The sequence below is a fragment of the Penicillium griseofulvum genome (assembly GCF_001561935.1).
Source record: "Penicillium griseofulvum strain PG3 chromosome Unknown contig_79, whole genome shotgun sequence".
NCBI lineage: Eukaryota > Fungi > Ascomycota > Eurotiomycetes > Eurotiales > Aspergillaceae > Penicillium > Penicillium griseofulvum.
In genome coordinates, this window is record NW_024467420.1 from 3046470 (window position 1) to 3066616 (window position 20147).

Below are 20147 nucleotides of genomic sequence, written 5' to 3' on the forward strand. Positions count from 1 at the left end.
AGGCCCATTCAGGCCCATTCAGGCCAATTCAGGCCAATTCAGGCCAACATCTAATCTTGAAATCACATTAGCCAATAGACATTCACTTTCAAAAAGGCGGTGGCATAAAATAAGTTTGTACATTATTTTTGCCAAAAAGATTGAAGCTTTGGACTTTTTCCCCAAATTTTACATTGAAGCCTTGACATCCTCCACAGGTTATGCATTAGTGATAGCCTACTCATTCTCACTACCAAGAATTATCTGGCAATGACTGAAACGACTAGACTGCATATTACGCCTTTCACCCAGGATATCCTTCCATCGGTGCTGCCAGCATCAATTCGCAACTTGGCCTCAGATATATCTTTCCACGAGATTCCCACTTTCCCAGAGAATAACTACGGATACGTGACTCTGCCAAACATGGAAGCGGAAAAGATCAAGAAGAAGCTGAACGGCTCAATGCTCAAGGGCAAGAAGTTCAAAGTCGAGGCGGCCCGCCCTCAAAAGAGACACCGAGAGGAAGAGGATATGGTGCCCGAGACCCCCTCTAGTGTCAAGAAAAAGTCTAAAAAGTCCAAGAACCAAGCGCCCGAGGATGGTGTATTGGAAGGCTTTGAGCTTCCCGTAGACCGCAAAGTGAAACGAGGCTGGACCGAGACCAGTGATGCCAAGCAGGAGAGACGAAAGTCGGAGAAGAAAGAGAAGAAGAGCAAGGAGGAAAAATTGCAACCCAAGTCTAAGTACACCGACAAATCCGAATGCCTCTTCCGAGCAACGATCCCACCGAACCGAGCATCCAACGCAACTTCCGACGATAAGAAAGCAAAGAAGAAGAAGAAGTCCAAGGATAATATCGTCCATGAATTTGAAAAAACAATGGCCCAGCCAAGCTTCCTACGCACTGCCGAGGAAAGCAAACCGCCCACAGCTATATTTGAAGATGGAAAAGGCTGGGTGGACTCTACCGGGAATCTGAGAGAACCCGCGAGCGAAAAGATCTCGAAGGATAATTACCGCCCTGGTCAGATTCCAGGGGCTAAGGAAAAGGCCCGAGCTGCCAAATCGGCTGCCAAAGATGTGAAAAAGCGTTCACGCAAAGAAAAGACTCCAGAGGAATCTTCCGAGTCTGAAGATTATACCTCATCGAGTGGCTCATCGTCTGACGAGAGCAGTGACTCGGAGAGCGAGGTGGATGAGAACAAGGCAGATGAAAACTCCGAAGATTCATCTGCATCTTCTGAGGAGGATATCAAGCCGCAATCCCAAGCAGAGACCTCCAAGCCTACGGAAGCTAACGACGCTGATGATGATACACCGAACCAGTCAGAGGCGGATGTCATACCCACAGAGGCTGCGCAAGAGGCTGCGCAAGATTCATCTGCGAAGGAAGTTCACCCACTTGAAGCTCTTTTCAAGAGAACCGCCCCGACAGCATGCGATAACCAGCCAGCTCCCGAGGCCGAGGCTGGATTTAGCTTCTTTGGCAATGACATTGAATCGGAGGACGAACCTCAAATGGCTGAGCCACAGACACCTTTCACACCCTTTACGAAGAACGATCTACAAAACCGGGGTCAGCGCAGTGCAGCTCCCACTCCCGACACTACTGCTGCTACCCGGCACATGACTTGGAACGAGAGTGACTCCGATGACGTTTCGATCGACAGCCCTGTCACAAAAGCTCGCCCGGAAGCCGGTGCAAGCATGGAAGAAACCGAATTCGCAAAGTGGTTCTGGGAGAATCGCGGTGACAACAATCGCGCCTGGAAGAAAAGGAGACGTGATGCTGCTAAGGAACAGAGACAAAGAGATAACCGGAAGAAGGGATTCAAGGGCAAGTCATAAAATTCGAGACCTAGTTTCCTGAGTGGTGTGTGTATCTAGACTCTGTGGTGCTTATACATAAACTAGGCAGTAGCCGACACAAAATACCATGTAATTCAGGCCAAGTGCTTTTGATAAAATATATCTATATATATAAAAAAAAAGAAAAAGAAAAAAAAAACATCACATCTGTTGCTGCTCTAGTCTTTGGATTGTGTACATGGTCATGTGACGTGCATGTCCTCGTCATTCAAAGTCAGTCAAACCAGGACTTGTCGCATCGTCCACTATATGTCGAGGATGGTTTCTACTTGGTCATCACAGCGTGGCATACAGCTGTTGCTACTGTTTTTCACATTTCTGTCTTTCACATCATTGGTAGCAGCATCCAGTAAGTGTTAGCCTCTCTCCGACGCCCTCAAAGCGCCAAGTGGGAGTTGGGAGTTGGGAGGAATGGTACTATCTGCGCGTCGATGTTTGATACTAATACTGAGTCTTATAGCACCAACCTCCTTCTGCAAATGCACCTGTTTCTCCAATAGTACGATTATCCCCCTCAATCCCGCCAAGTCCGAAACCTCCTCAGGGATCGACCACGTCCGCTTTCACGAGCGCGACTCTACCTCCGAATTTGAGGATGACTACAAACGAGCTCCGAAATATCGATCGCTGAATTGTAACGATTGCAATCGCAAGTTCTGTCTCGACTACGAGCTACCGACATGCAAAGGCGCTAAGGAGGAAGATGTATACACAACATGTTTCCGTAAGTCAAGAGGAACTATCACAACAACAAGTACTAATGGGGATTAGAGCGAGATTCACGAAAAGATGAAACGGTGGTATTCATTTTTATTTTTGCTACCGGTGGACTACTAGCTTGGGCAGCATGTAAGCCATGGATTGAACGATATGTTGAGGTAAGGTCACCAAGAGGATTTGGGGAAAAATTTAACTAACATTTTTTAGGCTGCACGAGAACGTAGATCGTATATACCTGTTGAAGATCATTAAAAAAAAAAGGAAAAGAAAATGATTTGAATTAGTATTTGAAATATTATAAGATCTGTACATGTTTAGGGGGTAAACATATACCTAGGTATATAAGAATTGATAGATCGAAATCCAATCTGAAACATCTCAATAGATTAGATGGATCAACCGAATATTAAAGAACCCCTAAAGGCCTTCATACCTCTCTAATGGATCGCCTATTGGGTGGAGAGAAAAACTTGGGATTTTTTCTTAATTTCATTTATTTTTTTTTACTTATCTTTTGTTCCTTTCCCTTTGTATTTCCTTTAAAAGTGATCCTTTACCCATATTGGCCATATTGATATTGATTTTTATTTATTGATTTATTTCTTTTTGAGATGGCAATCTTCGATTCAGATAAGCGCCCTCGCGGCCTTCGTGTGCCCTCTTTAGGATTCAAATCTACAACGAAATCACAATTCTCTCTCCAAAGGAAAGACTCTGTACCGTCCGAAGAGTCAATCTCGAAACCGACAGCCATCCCTACCCCTCCACCACCAAAGCCGGCGCCTCCGCCGGACAAGGAACTCCCACTTCCCCCGAAAGAGGAAATACCATCCAACCCATACTTCCCTCCCATCCGGAATGCAGTCCCAGAACGACGCCCAATTGAACGGGTCCCTGTCCCAACGCAGTCTCCCCCTCCTCGGACGACAGGCATGCGAACCAAGAAATCCCTGCCCGATTTCCATGCGCCTCAACAACCAACCCCAGTGACCCCTTCTCCCCCCCAACTTCCGACTCTCGTCCAGGCCCCGGCTCCAGTTCCGGCCTCAGTGCAGGCTCCAGTTCCAGTTCCAGCTCCAGTTCCAGCTCCAGCTCCAGCTCCAGCTCCAGCTCCAGCTCCAGCTCCAGCTCCAGCTCCAGTCCCAGCGGACGAGGACAACTCTCCCCAACCAGAAGACTTTATCCCGACCCCAGAGAGTGCCGAGCCGCTAGGAGTGCCAGAACTATCGCGCGAAGAGATGGCCCCCTCTCCCTTTGTCCCACCGGATGTCGAACCTGTGGCGCCGAATTTGAACGAAATACACCTCACATGCTACCAGCAACATCGCGCGATGCCCGTGGCGCAGAATACGTGGTGTCCGATGCCGTGTATGACCTGTCAGAAATTTGACCTAGAGATTCGGCACCGCTGTGTGTTCTGCTGTCTGCGCATCTGCGAGTCCTGCTACCAGACCTTGCAGAAATGCAAGAATCGTTCATTGGAGGAACTGGTTGATCGAATTGCAAGCTGATATCCTTCTCATTTTGACGGGTTGATATGGTAGGCATGAATCATCTTTGCATATATTGCATGATATCTTGCAAAGGAACTGTAGTTCCTGTCGAGGTTATATTCTCTTTTTCTTCTTCTTTTTTTCTTTTTTATCTGTTTGCCATTTTTTTATGATACCAAGAACCTCGTGTATATCAAGGATTAATCAGGAATAAAGCTGCATGTTTATGAATACCTTTTTTTTGCATTGTCATAAGTGTAGTATTTCGTAGAGATACAAATTCGTAAAGGGAGCTATGCGTTAGGTATGATACCAAATCGTCAGCTCGCTGTGTCAAGGAGATTCTCATATAGTACAGACGACTTTGATCAATCGTGATCCTCCTCGGTCAGGCCAGGACAACCTTCCAACTCAAGATCCGTTTCATAGGCGTATTTACACCAGAAACAATACCGATATTTCTCACGTAGAAAGAGAACCAGCTTGCGTAGCCGCTCGGCTGGCTCTAGTTCATTGAATGCATCGAGCTCCTCGTCGTCTTCTTCTAGCTCTATCTCCAGTGTAGAGGTATTTTGATCCAGTTCACTACCAAGGGCCTTTTTATCCTCCCGGTCCATAGTAGGGTCATCGTATTCTGGTAGGCGTGCTTTGGGGAAAAACGAGGAAGGAAGTGAGGATTGGAGAGCATGGCGTGTCTGGCGGTCACTGTCGTTTCGTTCGCGTTCACGGATAAGACCGCGATAGAGGACGTTGACGTGGGATGTGAGCTTAATTGGCCTCTTCTTTGTCGGGGCTTCTTTGTTGGACTGTGACTCTCCTTCTTTCTCTTCGGTAGCCCCACTCTCCGATTCTGCATCCAGTCTCTCTGCAACTTTCTGCGCAGCGCGTACCTGCGCTTCGATGTGTTTCAACTCACGCTCTTCACGGATGCGATCGCGGTAACTCCCTTCCTCATGTTTGATTCTCTTTACTGCTTCTTCTGCTTCCTCCCGGAGCTTGCGTTTTTTCTCTGTGTCCAACCCGATTCCACCACGGTTTTCTTTCAAGGTTAGATTCAGCGGTTCAGCACGTGCCTTTAAGAAAGCGTCATCAGAATCGCTGGCTGCAGGTTTGCCAAGTACCCCACCAGGCTTGAACCCAAGCTTTTCCATCATTTTGAATCCTTTGTTGGTGGGATTGAGAGTGCTTGTGGCCAAAGCTTTCTCTCGACGGGCGGCTTCTTGAGCGGCGCGTTCGGCTTTGGATGGGACTCGAGCTCGGGCTTCAGCCTGCATATGGAATAGAATGTTAGAAATGTCAGAATGGTTTTAGCACTTAGCCGGAGACAGTGGAATGTGGAGAATAATGGTACCTCTCGTAGTTCTCGGCGCTTTTTTTGTGTGAAGGTCTCCTTTTGAGGAGGCTCCTCGATTACCATATTCATGTAGTCATCTTCATCTTCGGAAGCCATATTGTCAGCCAAAGGGTAAGGGAAAGGAAGAGTGACGGGAGATAAGAAAGCCGCTTTGGGGTTTTGCGGGGGGAGCTACCGGACCAAATTAATTTTAGGGCTAAAACACTCCAGGGCTATACACCTATATATAGATAACATTGATATCATTTATATCATTTATATCATTTATATCATTTATATCATTTATACTATTCGTAAAATATCATACAGTACACTTTTTTTTTTTAGCCTTTTACTAGGGAAAAGAAACAGGTTGAAGATTGAACTAATTAGACCACGAAGTATACTAAACAAAGAAGCTATCCAAGGACCCTAGAACATGTCTTTGTCTAGACATTTAGAGATGGGTTCAGATGTCTCTCGATGTCTCTCGGTGTCTCACTATGCCTACTTAGAAAAAAAAGTGTAGTACAAAGTGTGTATAACTATGACCATGTACATAGTTACTACAATAGTTACCCGTGGACTTTTATAGCAAAATAACTAAAAGTCATAGACATTTCCCATCTCCAAGATGATTCAATTCTGTTTCTAAAAGCCTGTCGGCTAAAATATCCCATTTCTTTCACATCCCAGTTCCCTTGCAGTACATGTGACACACAACCTGCAAGCGTCTAAGCATATCTCAAAGGTGGCGCAAGGAATCTGTCCTCGTGGCACTTTGCAGGTGCTGTCACCGTGACTTTGATGGAGAAGGGCCAGCTTTTCTTTTACATGAGGGTTCTTTATAAGCCATGGCCTCGACCAGTTAGCAATCAGACTGTTCATCATGTTAATTTTGTACCTCTGTTCTTTGCTATCCCTAGCGTCAGCATCTACAGTGGTAGATCTGGGATATGCTAGCTATGAAGGTCGCACACTATCTAGTGGAGTCACACAGTGGCTTGGTATGCGGTTTGCTGCTCCTCCTGTAGGAGAACTACGATTTGCTGCCCCGCAGGATCCTTTGTCTGTCGAGGGAATACAGCAAGCAATCGAGGTAGACATCTCTTCCGTCAATTTATTTATGGGTGGCTATTGACAATTCACAAGCATGGAAGTATTTGCATTCCCACAGCAGGAAGTGAAGGCCGGGAGGTCCCCGAAGGAACCTCGGAGGACTGTCTATTTCTAGATATATACGCCCCCACAGCTTCCGCAGACGGCTCGAAGAAAGTACCCGTCTACTTCTTTATACAAGGCGGAGGCTTCGCAGGAAACGCAAATGCCAACTATAACGGCACTGGGTTGATCAATGCGTCTGGAAACAATATGGTGGTGGTCACTTTCAACTATCGGGTTGGTCCCTACGGATTTCTTGCTGGACAGGAGGTTGAAAAAGGAGCAAGTCTAAACAATGGTCTGAAAGATCAACGAAAGGCGTTGAAATGGGTTCAGAAGTATATCAGCAAGGTAGGTCGACGTGCTATTTCGTTCTTCCTGTTGTTTTGATATTCGGTTTTGACACTCTCTCTAGTTTGGTGGAGACCCCAAGCATGTTGTCATCGGTGGTGATAGTGCAGGTGCTGCCTCAATAACTCTTATGCTGTCAGCATATGGTGGTAGAGATGAGGGCCTGTTTGTTGCAGCAGCAGCAGAATCACAGAGCTTTGGCCATATGCTCAATGTCTCTGAAAGTCAATTTGCATACGACGCGCTGGCAACTGCGACTTCATGTGACAGTAGTCAAAATACCCTGGAATGCCTGCGCAATCTCGACGTCAATGTTTTGCAGCAGCAGAACGTTAACAGACCCTACCCAGGAGCAAAAGGGAAGCCTTTGTTCCAGTACGGTCCCACAATCGACGAAGACCTGGTGGCAGACTACACGTACCGTCTCTTTCATGAAGGCAAATTCATCAAGGTACCGGTGATATTTGGCCATGACACCAATGAAGGCACGAATTTCGTTCCCAAGAGCACCTCCAGTGTTGACGCCGCAGATACATTTATTCGGAACCAATTCCCATCTATAAAACAGGCTCATATCTCCAGGATAAACAGTATATTCCTTACTGCAAACCAGACGGAGACGTTCCCTGGCACTGGGCCCTACTGGCGGCCGGCAAGTACAGCATACGGCGAAATCCGCTACATCTGTCCCGGGATTGACATGTCTTCTGTCTATGCAGCGGCAGGTGTCCCAAGCTGGAACTACCACTACGCAGTTCAGGATCCCGCCAACGAGAGTTCCGGGGTGGGAACATATCACACCGTCGAAATTAACGCGATCTGGGGATTGACTAATACTGGCAACAGTCATGCTCCAGCTTCATACTACACCACCAACGCAGATATTGTGCCTTTGATGCAAGGTTACTGGACAAGCTTCATTACGTCTCTGGATCCGAACACTAAACGTCTTCCTTCAAGTCCGAAATGGGAGACTTGGGGTCAAGATGGTGATGGATATCGGCGGATCTTCATTCGAACTGGCAAGACTAAGATGGAAACGGTACCACAGGGACAGAGAAACCGATGTAAATATTTGACTAGCATTGGGGTTGACTTAAAGCAGTAGCATAGGTATATAGTGTAGATATACATGGAAGTAAATAGAGCCTTGATCTACTCAAGCATTTGACGAGTCGATTCTTTACTAAATATAGACTAGCGGATTTCTTTTGTAGATCTCGTAGATCTCGAACTTGACTTTTATTCCCAGCCTTACGCCAGACAATGTATATACCAGCCAAACAGGATGTGCAACTAAGTGTGATATATGGAAAACAAACGTGGAACAAGTTGAAATGCAACAATGCAAGATTACCGCCTGCCACGTGCCCGCTCGTACTCGTTGGCAGCACGACCCTCCTGGCTCTGAATCTCCGCAACAAGGCGCTTGTACTTCTTCTCGTACTCGGAGTCGCGCTCCTTCTTCTCGCGCAGCTGCTCGCGAGCAACGAAACTGGCGTCCTTGCGGAGCTCGCGCATGGCGCCCTTGCGCTCGCGCTTGAGCTCCTTCTTGAGGCGGTTGGACTCGGCACGCTCGCGGTCTGGATCGTAGTGCTTGTCTGGGTTGAAGTTCTCCTCGAACTTCGGAATGGCTGTCTTGATAGCCAGGGGTTTGTGGTTGTGCAGGAACAGCGGGCGACGAACGAGACGAGCCTGTGCGAGGTGGGCATCGATCTTGTCCAGGGTGCTTTGGATTGGCTCCCGAGCTGCTGAGTATACCTTGCCCTTGAGAGATTGACGGAGGTACTGCAGAACGGCACGGACCGGTGTAAAGATCTCGGTGAAAGCAGATTTCTCGGCCCAGATGTCGGAAGCGGAACCGAGGAGAGACACGAGAGTAGTAAGAAGGGAGAGCTTGAGTTCCTCCTGTGCCTGAGGATCAGAAGGAGAGATAGTCACATCACGGAATCGCAGTTTGCGAGGTGTGACCTTCTGGGAGGACACGAGCTGGACGGATTCCAGTGACTTTCTGTAGGGGAAGGCTCCAAACTTGACAGTCGGCTCCGTGGGAGCAAGATTGCAGAGAGCATTGAGAGTGTAGTTGACAAACTCGGGCATATATCTCTTCGAGGCCTTTTGATATTGGAGACAAAGACTTGCGGCAAATGTACCACTTGCAAGGTCTGTGAGCGAGCTGGTGGTGCATTGACCCAGGTACCGTGCTAGGCAGAGATGAGCGGGTGTGGCTGTCGTATGGAAGTGATCAGATGTGGGGAAGAAGGTCGAAAGTCCGGTAAGCAAGATGAGATCACCGGGCAAGAGATTGAGTGGGCGTTCCTTGCCGATCTCACGAAGTTGCGCTCGGCACGCGATTGTCACATTCAAAGGATGGGTCTTGGCCAAAGAATGGATGTGACGAATAATATTTTCTAGAATCGCAAATGGAGGCTGCTCAGTCTTGTTACCCATGTAAGAAACATGTTCAACAAGAACTTCGGCAAATCGACCAAGCTTGTCCTTGTTGCCAGGTCTAAGTCGGGGATGATGCAATGCTCGAATGCGCTGGATGACTGTCGGGATTTCCTCGACAGGAACATTCTTGGTGATACTCAGGAAGCTTTCATGGTCTTTCGGACAAGGATAGGTGAATGCGAGTTTTCCGTTTGCTTCCTTGCTAACCTCGGCAGCAGTCGAAGCGGCAGCGGAATCCTCTGTCGGTAGCGTCATTCCGTTAATGAGCTCGTCCTCCCCATCTGCCCCGTCAGATTCATCGCTAGACAAATCCTCTTCCTCCTCTTCCATGTCGCTATCACTGTCACCCATGTCGAGGCTGGCATTTGAATCTGTCTCGACCAAGTCTTCGTCGATGATGAAATCATCTTCATCCTCAACACCAAGCTCAGGGCGTGGTTCAGTAGGGTAAGCTGGGAGGCCGAAATGCGTAGCATCGTCAATTTCCGACTCGTCATCCTCGGGCATTTCGTCCTGGTCCATGTTATCCTCCTCGTCGTCAGTGAGCTGCTCTCCACGCATTCGTCGGAGGCGATCGTTCTCAAGTTTCTTGAGGCGCTCAGCCTCTTCCTCCGCCTTCTCCTCTTCAGTCTTTGTGCGATCTGTGGGTCTTGATCGTTGATCGAATGTCATCTGCCTGAGGCGCTGATCGTATTCCTTCTCCGGATCCTTGCTGTTTTGCGACTCTTCCAGCATGGCAGCACGCTCTGGGTTCATCTCCGAGAAATCGTGCTTCGGTGCCTCTGGTTTGCCCGCCTTGACAGCAGGCTTGATGCCCCGCAGAGCGTCGAAAAGATCAGGAAGTTCCTTATCCAATGCTTCCCGTAGGTCCTCATCCTCATCTTTGGCCTGTTGCCGTTCCGCTTTGTAGAACTTAGACTTGGCAATGACTTCTTTCATAACCTCAGCCTTGGTCTTTTTGCGCCCTGGCTGATCTTCGTCTCCATAGTCGATGAAGTCTTCCTGATCCTGGTCCTGATCTTCATCGCCATCGGGGAATCGCTTCCGTTTCCGGGACGCTTCCTCGTCGGATTCCCCCGCATCATCCAAGTCTCCGGCCTCGAAGTCGTCTTGGGTTGTTCCGTCGAATGACAAAGATTGACCCATGTGAGTAAGCTGCATCTCATCATCATCGTCCTCGAGGTTGAACATGGACTCCTTCCGCATCTTTCTCTGGCTCTCTCTCGCAAATCTCTCGGCGGCCCGTTCCTCGGGGGTCATAGTGGGATCGTTCTCACCGAACCGGCGATCGATAAGCCCACCGACCTTGTTTCGGCTGTTCATCTCTTTCAGAAGGGTGGCGCGTCGCTGATTTAAGTTAAATTTTTTTTTTTTCAATTGTAGTACTTGGGGAAAAGAAGATAAACTTACTCTTTCTTCACCTAGTGATTTGGTAACACCTGGGCGAGCGCCTCCTCCAGCGGTGGTGTTGCCATCTCTGGTCGTGACATCGAACTTGCTGGACTTGCTTATCGTTTTGATCTCGAAAGGATTGAACCGATCTCGAATGGCTTGCAAGGCGACCTCGCGCTGGTTGCGATTCTTCGCACCGACTCCGGTCTTCGCATTCTGTCGTTTTTCTTTCTTGGACTTCTGAGGACCAAGAACTCCATTCTCACGGAGTGAAGCCTTCAGCTGTTTCAGCTGAGAAGGCGGCATTGTATGTGGTTGGGTTTGAATTTGAGAGTTGGGAGTTTTTTTCCCCGTCGTGATTCTCATCAAAAAAATCAGGTACACCGCCTCCGCGGCCTGCGCCGATCAAGATTCTGCCAATTGTGTTCTCCGCCATCTCCAACTCTCACAACCACTATGGCTCCCTTTTCTGGGGATGGTGTGCTATGGCTATGCCTAGGTATGGATGCATTTACCGGATGAAATGACCTCAGCTCATATGATTAACTTATTTAGGTGTCTCACTATTCTTTGCTATCCGCGGTATCGCGACAGACCTCCGCCAAGTTGTCGATTTGACAGAAATCAAACATGTTGAGAAGGAAGACAAGATCATTAGTGAGGGAACAGAAGAAGGTGCGCAGATATCTATACCCAATATGTTATTGTACTAATGAATCCTATAGCCCTCAAATTAGACACACTCTTGAAGCTCTCTCAAAGCACAAGCCATGACCTCCGAGCTGCGTACGCTAAAACAACGTTATTTCAAACCACTTTGTGCGTCAGCTGATACTTTCCAGGGCCTTGCGCATTATTTCAGAACGGTCTACGAAGGGAGATACGCGTGACCTGCTATTGGAGGAACTGGCATCCAAGAACAAAGCTCACCAACGGCGAGCTTTGAATGCATTGAACTTCTTAGTTTCTAACCGAGCTCGTATGCTATACACTCAGCCATATTTTGACAGTATATGAATGTTAATATCATTCTGCAGTCACTCGAACTTCGATTTGCGCTCGACTCGCCGATGTGCCCACCTTTACCGCCATTACCAACTGCCTTTGCAACTTACTAGAAGAACACGTGGAGAAGACATCTACCACCAATTCGCCCATTTTGCCGAAAACACGGCCGATGGGAGAGAAGAAAGCGCTGAACATTCTGAACGTTTTGTTGCCAGAGAACATACCCGACGCATTGGAAGCGGGGATCATCAGTCGATGGCTCTGCAGATATCCATTCCCGTGCGCAATAGCTGAGCCTTCTCGTCGGCGGGATGTGGTGATCCTCATGAAAACATGGTGGTCGGATGACGTCGTCATGAGCGCGATCTTCAGCGCGCTTTCCTCGCACCCGGATGGGATCAAGCAGCTGCGAAAACATGGACTAATGGGCAGCATGATTGAAGAAAACGACCACGATGATGAAGATGATGGGGACAGTGATGTGTGGATGGTGGATGCGGATGAGGCAGGAGGGACCTTTGGACGATCTCCTTCGCGCAGACTTCAGGAAGGGAATGCCGAAGAGCAAGCGCTTCGCCGACGCAGAAGAGAAGCTATGGTTTTGAGCGACGGTGGACGACCAATTGGGAATGACGACATAATTCAACGACCTATTGATTGATGGTGAGTTTGTGCTCTTTATGATATTGTCTGCAACACCAGACAACCAAGTCTCTAGCCTGTCAGCTACTGCATTTTTATGTCCATGATACCCCATGCCAGAAATATGATATACCATGAAGTTTATTTGAATCTCAATATAAAACTAAAGCCCCATCCACGCTGATTTGGCCAAGTGGTCAGTCTTTTTCCGACTATTCTTGATCACACCAAACGCCTTCAATTCCGAGAGAGCGCTATAGAACAAAGACATCACGACTCGGTCATCACACCCATTAGCTTCTTCAGTTTCAAATACACCATAGAAAGCTTGCCAGAGATCATGAACATTCACCAGAGCGCCCGAATCAAGGTACAGTTGATAAAGAATCGCGGTGGCAGGTTGCTTGGCCGAGACCTTGGTCATAGTGACATCCGACGAGGACAGCAGGTAATCAAAGGGAGTAGCCAGGGCGCGCTCTATTGCAAAGCGTGGCCGAGGGGCAAATGTTTCCTTTAATGGGTTTCGCAGGTCAAACAAAAAGGCTTCATGTAGAAACAGATCTTGTGGGTCGATGAGGTTTTCTGCAAGATGCACTTGCAAAAGTGCGACCAATCGGTCAACGATGTTGGTATATTCCACAGCTTGTTCTGAGAGGTCGGCTTGGCCTTTGCTTAGCCGAATACGCTGCTGGACGACGGTGGTCTTTGTGACTGTGCTGTTGATATTGTATCCACTGCGCAGTGGACCGGACTCCGAGCACGTTTCCAATAATGCCCTAAGATCTTCTTGAATCACATCGGCCTCGGGACTAATTAGAATCCCCCGGAGACGCGCGAGGAGTTCAGCCAGCTTGTCAGAATCTAAAGTTTTCGCCGTGGCGACCATTTCTTCCGCAACAGTGGACTCGGACAGTTCGCCAGAGAGTGCACGAATAGAAAGGTCCGACACATTGGCTTTCTTCGTACTCTGTGTGTATTGGAGGCAGATATGTATGACACGGACTGCCTGGAACATGTTACGCATTCTTTGCTGGTTTGCATCCAGGTACTTTAGCGTCTCTTTAATGAGATATTGGTCATCTTCTAGCATATCTCGGACTTGCTTGATGGAGCCTTCTTCGACTAGATCTTCGCAGAACCTGGGATCAAATTAGTTGAGATATAATATGAGAATTGGAGACTCTTACATTCGGAATGATGGCAGGTTTCTGACGGCCTCGCAAAGCTTGTTTTGGGCGAGAATTGTAGGATCAGGGTTGGCTAATAATACTGCCAAGGAGTTTGCGAAGAAATGAGACATGTATGTATACTGCTCGAATTAAATTTCTGTATTTGACACTATTGGGGATAGTTCTCACCTTGACCATGCGACTGAATGCCTCCGGACTTTGGAAATAGTCACTTGTGTTCTCAAACAGAGTGTTGGTAACGTTGCGACCAAGCCAAAGATTGGTCTCTGGATCAGTCTGGAGAGTTTCATAGATGCGGTCAACACAGTTGCCAGCCTCTTGGACCTCGAAATGCTTTCCTCGAAGGAGAGCAACACAGGAGCGAGGCAGTCTGCCTTCGAACAGCTCTACAGACGTGGAGATGCCCAGTAAGACTGTGAATGGTATGCGGTCAAGCCATGACCTAATAGAACGTCAGCTAGCAGATCGACCAAAGTCTAGAATATCAATCGCACTTGAATAGGGATAAAAGATCGGTCAAAAGGCCGGGGTCAAAAGCCTCGCTATCTCGAAGAGCCAGGACCAATTTCTTAGTCCCTTTTCTCTGCACATAGTCATGAAGAAGATCTAAATCGTAACCGAGAAGTCGAGGTCCCTTATGAACGGTTAGTACAATAATCTGATGGTTTTGATGCCGTCACATACTGCACGGTCTGTAAGGAATTTTTGATATCCATCATTGCCATCCGTATTTGTAACGGTAGCTCGGATAATGTTCTTCAGCGTTGTTTTCAAATTGGGAGCATCGCCTGATTCCAATACCACGACACTGCCTTCTTCGGTCGATATCAATTGACCATTAAGCCGTGAGAGCAATCTGCTGAGCGAGGACACATTTGAACCAACTGTCACCAAAGCTGTAGGAATACATCCATCACACCTAAAGCCATATTTAGAGCACGTTCGTGGATCGTATTGGGATAGGGACGTACGTCTGGGGTGAGGTATCCCTGACAAAGGATAATACATCTTTCAAAACTCCAGCATCGACATCATCGAGAATATCCTTTAATCCCGGTGAGAAACTCATCACTATGACCACCCATTAATTTGCCTAACTAACCTGGATCTTGTTTTCTTGCTTCGACCAGAGCTCCCGATAGGCATTGTATCGCAATTGGACGGACTCGGCGTTCTCTTCTCCGTTCAAAAGTGGCACGAAGCGCTGTCTCTCAGCTTGCTCATCCCTGCTGACAGTTGACGAGACTTTGCGGCGTTTTGAAGGTCGTTCGCCTGATGATTTTCCATGTTTGGGCGGTTGGTAGATGTACGCACCCTGCAATGATTTGTTAGCGCATAACCCCAATGACCATGCCAAATGTTAAAACAAACCAGGTTTTGGGACTTGTCATTTGACAAGCCCAAGGCATCGTTTAATCCATCAGCATCCATGTTGCTCGAAAGGACTTGGTCAATGGGGAATGACTTCAAGGGCGGAAGCGCGACAGGCACTAAACCTAATTAGGCGATAATTGGTTCTCTTCCGAACTTGAACTTCTTCACTTCTCCAACTTTTTTGGTCTTCGATGACCGATTGAATTCAGACTTCATGCTGCGCCAGGCTATTCAAGGAGCCCGGTGGTGTCAGCATGTGGCCCGCAACCCATCGACACGCGCTCCACGCCGGGCCTTCTCCGCCGTACCTCCGCGGCGTCTTAATTTTGGTGGACCGAACGACAAAGTCACATTCTACGAACAGGAATCCATCGACAGCAAAAAAAGACGCAAAATAGACCCTGAAGCCGAAGATATTGCGGATCGAGATGAGGTCAAAAAGGAGCTCGAGAAGCTCCAGGATGAATTGAAGGTTTTGGAGGAGGGACCTTTCGCTCCCAACAGCCCCTTCATCAAGAGTCTGCCAGAAGAGGACCGGAAGATTGCCCTAGAAGCTCTGAGAAAATTTGACGCAGAAAATCCCAAGCCTGCAGACGAGCCTGGACTGGATCAAGTTTTCGACAAAGAGCTTGATGATATGCTACGAGAGGAGTTTGAAGGCCTTGCGATGGAAGAAGAGAATTGGGAGGATGGCGTCAAAAGCCGGCGGAGAATAGCCGCCAGACGATCTGCCGCAGCAAAGCGTGCAGGGGCAGAGTCTCATCCTTATGCTATAAAGTTCAACAATTCCCTGCGGCAACTCCAAGAAAAGATGTCAGACGAGCGGGCTCGACAAGACTTATGGAAGTGGTACCGACGATGCAAGCAGACCATCCCGGGATTTTTGACAATAATGCCCGAAAGGGCATTTGAAACAATATGGGATTCACAAGCAATAGGAGAGGCTGACCAGGCTACACGCTCAGCACATTTACAAATCCTGGTCCGGGACGCTACATCTATTGGCCAAGAACTCGCTACGCCTCAAATACTATTTTATATTACATCCCTACATGAAAGTGGCTCCACCAACCTTGCGCTAGAACAGTGGGAGGCATATCAAGCAGAGCTGTCCCAGAAGAAGGAGGATTTGGAAGAATACTGGAAGCTGGGAGTGCGATTATTTGCTGCAGACAACAACCCACAAAGAGCTCAAGATATTGCTTTGGCTTTCCTGGCAAACGACCGAACTCGTCAGCCGCGTGTACTCATTCCTGTCATCATAGCATGGGGAAGACTGCCCGGAAAGGAAGCTGAAGTAAAAGCTTGGGCACTTTATTTGCAGCTGAAGACATTCTTGGGCCCAGATATGACCATGGAAGACTATGATCAGATCAGCATTGCCCTTCTCACGGCCGGTCGACTGGATACTGCAGTTGCAATCTTTAAGGACATGATGGTGACCGGAAAAGACCCGGCAAATGACTCCACTGCTTTGTACAAAGCTGCGTTGGGGCTTGCTGGTAACCTTCATGCATCAAGCATCAACGAAAACGAAGTGAACAAGGTCTCTTTGTCGGCGCTCAAGGTGTTGCCTCGCCAGTTTCAGAATCGGTTCTTCTATGCAAGTTGGATGAAGAAGCTCATTGGTATGGGTGAGGTCGACTCTGCTGCTCTGGTCATTGAACTTATGTATGAGCGGTGTGTCAAGCCTGATAGCAAGCACTTGAATGGAATCATTGCGGGCTGGCTCCGTGATGGGAACACAAGTGCACGTGACAAGGCAGAGAGACTTGGGTGGGCCATGATCCAGAAGCGCATTGATGTTGTATGGAGGCGATACCAGCCGGCGGAGAGTTCTCCTCAGCTTCAAGTCAAGTATGGGGAGACAGAATCTGTACGCATACCCCAGTTTATGCAGAGAGAGGTTCCGCCTGCGAGCATCGAGACCTTCTCTATCCTTCTTCTTCATTACACACGCCGAGGTGACGACGACATGGTCAAATACTTGGTCAAATGTCTTGGGGATGCACATATCAAGCCAAACTCTTACTTTATGAACCACCTCCTATACGCAGAGCTCCGAAAGCAAGATGTGAAGAATCTGTGGACCAAGTTCCAGACAATGTCTACCGCCATCCGGCCCGACGTGGAAACGTATGCCTGCCTCTGGGATTGTGCCAAGCTCCAATACGATCGTGGGCGTACTGCCTTCGACGCGAGCTTCCCATCAGCACGTCAGCTCTATGCCAACATGATATCCTGGTACTCCCAGTTATCTCCTAGCGCTCAGAGAACCACCAAAGCGCAGATTCCTAGAGCTCTATTCGATCAGATTGTGCGATGTTTCTGTCTCTCCAAAGACATCCCCGGCACATTGGTCGCCATTTACTCGATGCATTCAGCCTTCGGCTTCACCCCTGATGATACCACCGCTCGCATGATAGTGCTTCAAATTGCGCGACTGGCTGCTGTACCAGCCAACACACCAAAACGGCGCCTCCGTCGATTATCTTCGACGCCACGAAGTAAAGAGAATATCAGCCAAGTCAGCCGTTTGCTAGAACTCTTGGGTGACCGCAAAGCCGAAAATCTGCGATCGCAAGGATTGAGTCTTGAACAGCTGGATCCACGTGAGATGGAACAGTACCAACTAGAGATCATGGCCGGTCTCCTACGGATTGTGATGAGCCGAGCAGATGCTTTGGATCCAGTTCAAGTGGAAAATAAACTCGAAGTGGCGGCGAAGGAGATGTTAGCCGAACATATCGACTTGGGGGCGCCCTTGGGAGTAGACGATAGCAAACTTCTGTGACCATGTTGGTCACCAAGATATTTGACTTCATTGCATTGGGAAATTATGGCGTTTGACAGTCTACACCCAAATCACTAGGGCGATGTATATTATTATTAACATTTTTTTGTATTTATACATAATCAGTTACTTACGTCCAAGTCACTCTACTTGAATATTTCGCCTTTCTCATATTAGCATATGAGCCCTTGTGAAATACATTTCAAACAGCCTCCAGTACTCATCAGACGATGGTCACCCACTATCTCAAACCCCCAACTACCAACCCTAAAAGATATTAAAGATCTAGTCCAGATCCACGCTTCAAACAGGTCTACAGTCCTAGGAAAGAGGCCACTACCTCAACTTCGATGCCTACCTTTCCCTAATTTGGCTCGGACAAACGGCCAGATTAGTTCCTTGTCATCCCACTCCCTTCAACATTTATATCAGGTTGGGGACACCTGACTATAACCAGGTGGTTTGGTGTAAAAGGTGCCAAGGTCACCACCTAGAGATATGCTACAGAACAGCGATTATGCCACACACTTCTTTGATACTGAAGGTGCGTTGTCCAAAATAATCCACTTCTACAGCTCCCAATACTAATGAAATCAAAGGTAATTGGAAGGTAACCGTTCCAATTCTTCCAAGGACTTTGGAGCAGCTTGAAGGAAATTTGCAAGGTGAACAGCAGCAACTATTTCTCGCATCCATGCGCAAGATGTTTCGATGGCGACCAGAGGAAAGAAGTTTCCGCAAGAGACTTATTGTCAGATCAGTGGCTAAGGTCCTATAATATAGCCGTGATCTGCCGGTGTATTGGTATTCTTGATGTTGGCTAGTCATCATAAACCCAGTACTACTTTCAGTATGCCGCCATTGGTACAAGTGGCCGAGGATTGTGAAACTCATACGAGATCTAGGACAGGTGGCAATACGAAGGGCAGTACGAACATTGACTCCCTTGGTCGGCTTTCACCTCGAATTCTCGCCCAACAGACAGGCATAGCATGTTACTGCGTATGGCTTTTTTATCAGGTGGTCCAAGTCTTTTGGTTGTCTGAGCGAGCTCGCTCATAACTGGTATACTAAATTCCTGCGAAACCCGTAGTCCAAAACCCCCTAGAAGAGTGTATTTCGAACCCTAGATAAAAGTACAAAAGAGACTACTCATATCTATTTCTTGCCCTTGCCCTTCTTCTTCTTTGCGCTTGGCGAACCAGGCGTATTCGAGGTTTCTGCCTCCACAAGAACGGCATCATCATCGCTGCCCTGGACAGAAAGAGGGGCGGCAGGGGTGGATGCAGCCTCAGAGGACTTGGCTGTGCTGGTAGTCTTAGCTGCGTCGGTAGAGGCCACTGAGCCCTCATTCAACTCCTTCATGAATCCCTCCTGAATACTAGTCTTCTTCTTGCTCCACCACTCGCGCTCCTCCTCCAATTTCTTTTGTTGATCGTCCATGCGCTTGCGGTAGATATCGTTATTCATCATTTCGTTAGCGGACTGGAAGATAGTCTGACCCCAGCCGGGGACGTATGCATTTGCCTGTTTAAATTTTGATTAGCAAAGCACAAGGCATATATAATCATCTGTGTGCGAAGAAACATAGATTCTTGGCGACGAGGAGAGCGGGTTGTAGTTGTATCCTACCTCTGAAACCACATCCTTGACCTCGTCTTCCATCTCCTTCTCCGCGCGCTGGAATCGCTGCCAGAGATCATCACCGACACTACCACGTTGTACGAGTGTTGTGAGAGCTTGCTTCTGGCTGCGCAGTGCCATAATCCGACGGATGTCTTCAGCTGCGCGACGGAGAAGAGAAGCCTTGAAGATAGAGTCGGGAATGGCGGGGGTCTTCTCATTTGTTGTAGAGGGTTCAAGGTGGAGGAGAGAGAAGTAGATATCGCGCTGAACGTGGGCAGGGAACCATGGCTCTAGAGACGCTGCCTTGTCTGGAATGGTTCACAAATCATATATTAGCCTTCAAGCACAATACACATCGGCACGCGCAGAATGGGTGGATTCTGAGAGGTTGAGGCTTTGGGATATTTTACATACGGGACTTGCGCTTGCGGTAGAGGGAGGAGAATGTGGCAAGCGATCCCAATAAGATGCCTAGGTAGGCGATTGGGACGGCAAGACTGAGCCAGTCCACATCGAACATTGCGGCGATGTGGTTTTTGGGGGAATAGGGGGAGAGAGATTGAAGGTCAGAGAGAAAGAATATAGTCAAGCTGTCATTACTAGATGAAATCAAGAAGGGAGTGAATGAATGTGGTCAACAAGCTCGAAAGGCCAGGGTGTTTAGTGTGGATCATGTCACATGTTCACTTCCCCAAGTATAAAAAAGGTGTAGATCTTATGAGACAACCCTAGAAGACTATTAGGAACATTTCAAGACT

The 20147-nt window shown here is 48.1% G+C and overlaps 9 protein-coding genes across 9 annotated transcripts; 5 read left to right on the forward strand and 4 right to left on the reverse strand.

Annotated features, from left to right (window-relative positions):
* Positions 1 to 249: 249 nt before the first annotated feature.
* PGRI_009890 (uncharacterized protein) lies at positions 250 to 1830 on the forward strand (the record flags this gene model as incomplete). The annotated part of the gene is made up of 1 exon (XM_040788702.1): positions 250 to 1830. The coding sequence occupies one exon, from the start codon at positions 250 to 252 to the stop codon at positions 1828 to 1830; it is 1581 nt and encodes a 526-aa protein (XP_040652474.1).
* A 270-nt stretch (positions 1831 to 2100) lies between these two features.
* PGRI_009900 (uncharacterized protein) lies at positions 2101 to 4082 on the forward strand (the record flags this gene model as incomplete). Its single annotated transcript, XM_040788703.1, has 4 exons — positions 2101 to 2200; positions 2312 to 2575; positions 2623 to 2700; positions 3202 to 4082. The coding sequence occupies 4 exons, from the start codon at positions 2101 to 2103 to the stop codon at positions 4080 to 4082; spliced, it is 1323 nt and encodes a 440-aa protein (XP_040652475.1).
* Positions 4083 to 4432: 350 nt separating this feature from the next.
* PGRI_009910 (putative G-patch domain protein) lies at positions 4433 to 5514 on the reverse strand (the record flags this gene model as incomplete). Its single annotated transcript, XM_040788704.1, has 2 exons — positions 4433 to 5332; positions 5416 to 5514. 2 exons carry the CDS (start codon positions 5512 to 5514, stop codon positions 4433 to 4435), a joined length of 999 nt encoding a protein of 332 aa, XP_040652476.1.
* A 772-nt stretch (positions 5515 to 6286) lies between these two features.
* PGRI_009920 (uncharacterized protein) lies at positions 6287 to 8017 on the forward strand (the record flags this gene model as incomplete). The annotated part of the gene is made up of 3 exons (XM_040788705.1): positions 6287 to 6496; positions 6550 to 6909; positions 6974 to 8017. 3 exons carry the CDS (start codon positions 6287 to 6289, stop codon positions 8015 to 8017), a joined length of 1614 nt encoding a protein of 537 aa, XP_040652477.1.
* A 245-nt stretch (positions 8018 to 8262) lies between these two features.
* On the reverse strand, positions 8263 to 11061 carry PGRI_009930 (snoRNA-binding rRNA-processing protein NOP14; the record flags this gene model as incomplete). The annotated part of the gene is made up of 2 exons (XM_040788706.1): positions 8263 to 10710; positions 10774 to 11061. 2 exons carry the CDS (start codon positions 11059 to 11061, stop codon positions 8263 to 8265), a joined length of 2736 nt encoding a protein of 911 aa, XP_040652478.1.
* Positions 11062 to 11211: 150 nt separating this feature from the next.
* On the forward strand, positions 11212 to 12424 carry PGRI_009940 (uncharacterized protein; the record flags this gene model as incomplete). Its single annotated transcript, XM_040788707.1, has 5 exons — positions 11212 to 11254; positions 11311 to 11430; positions 11481 to 11541; positions 11598 to 11734; positions 11793 to 12424. 5 exons carry the CDS (start codon positions 11212 to 11214, stop codon positions 12422 to 12424), a joined length of 993 nt encoding a protein of 330 aa, XP_040652479.1.
* Positions 12425 to 12568: 144 nt separating this feature from the next.
* PGRI_009950 (uncharacterized protein) lies at positions 12569 to 15026 on the reverse strand (the record flags this gene model as incomplete). The annotated part of the gene is made up of 8 exons (XM_040788708.1): positions 12569 to 13544; positions 13593 to 13714; positions 13764 to 14037; positions 14090 to 14229; positions 14280 to 14514; positions 14567 to 14640; positions 14698 to 14910; positions 14967 to 15026. 8 exons carry the CDS (start codon positions 15024 to 15026, stop codon positions 12569 to 12571), a joined length of 2094 nt encoding a protein of 697 aa, XP_040652480.1.
* A 157-nt stretch (positions 15027 to 15183) lies between these two features.
* On the forward strand, positions 15184 to 17763 carry PGRI_009960 (pentatricopeptide repeat protein; the record flags this gene model as incomplete). The annotated part of the gene is made up of 1 exon (XM_040788709.1): positions 15184 to 17763. One exon carries the CDS (start codon positions 15184 to 15186, stop codon positions 17761 to 17763), a length of 2580 nt encoding a protein of 859 aa, XP_040652481.1.
* A 1158-nt stretch (positions 17764 to 18921) lies between these two features.
* On the reverse strand, positions 18922 to 19909 carry PGRI_009970 (Sec63 complex subunit SEC66; the record flags this gene model as incomplete). The annotated part of the gene is made up of 3 exons (XM_040788710.1): positions 18922 to 19290; positions 19396 to 19697; positions 19804 to 19909. The coding sequence occupies 3 exons, from the start codon at positions 19907 to 19909 to the stop codon at positions 18922 to 18924; spliced, it is 777 nt and encodes a 258-aa protein (XP_040652482.1).
* Positions 19910 to 20147: the final 238 nt, after the last annotated feature.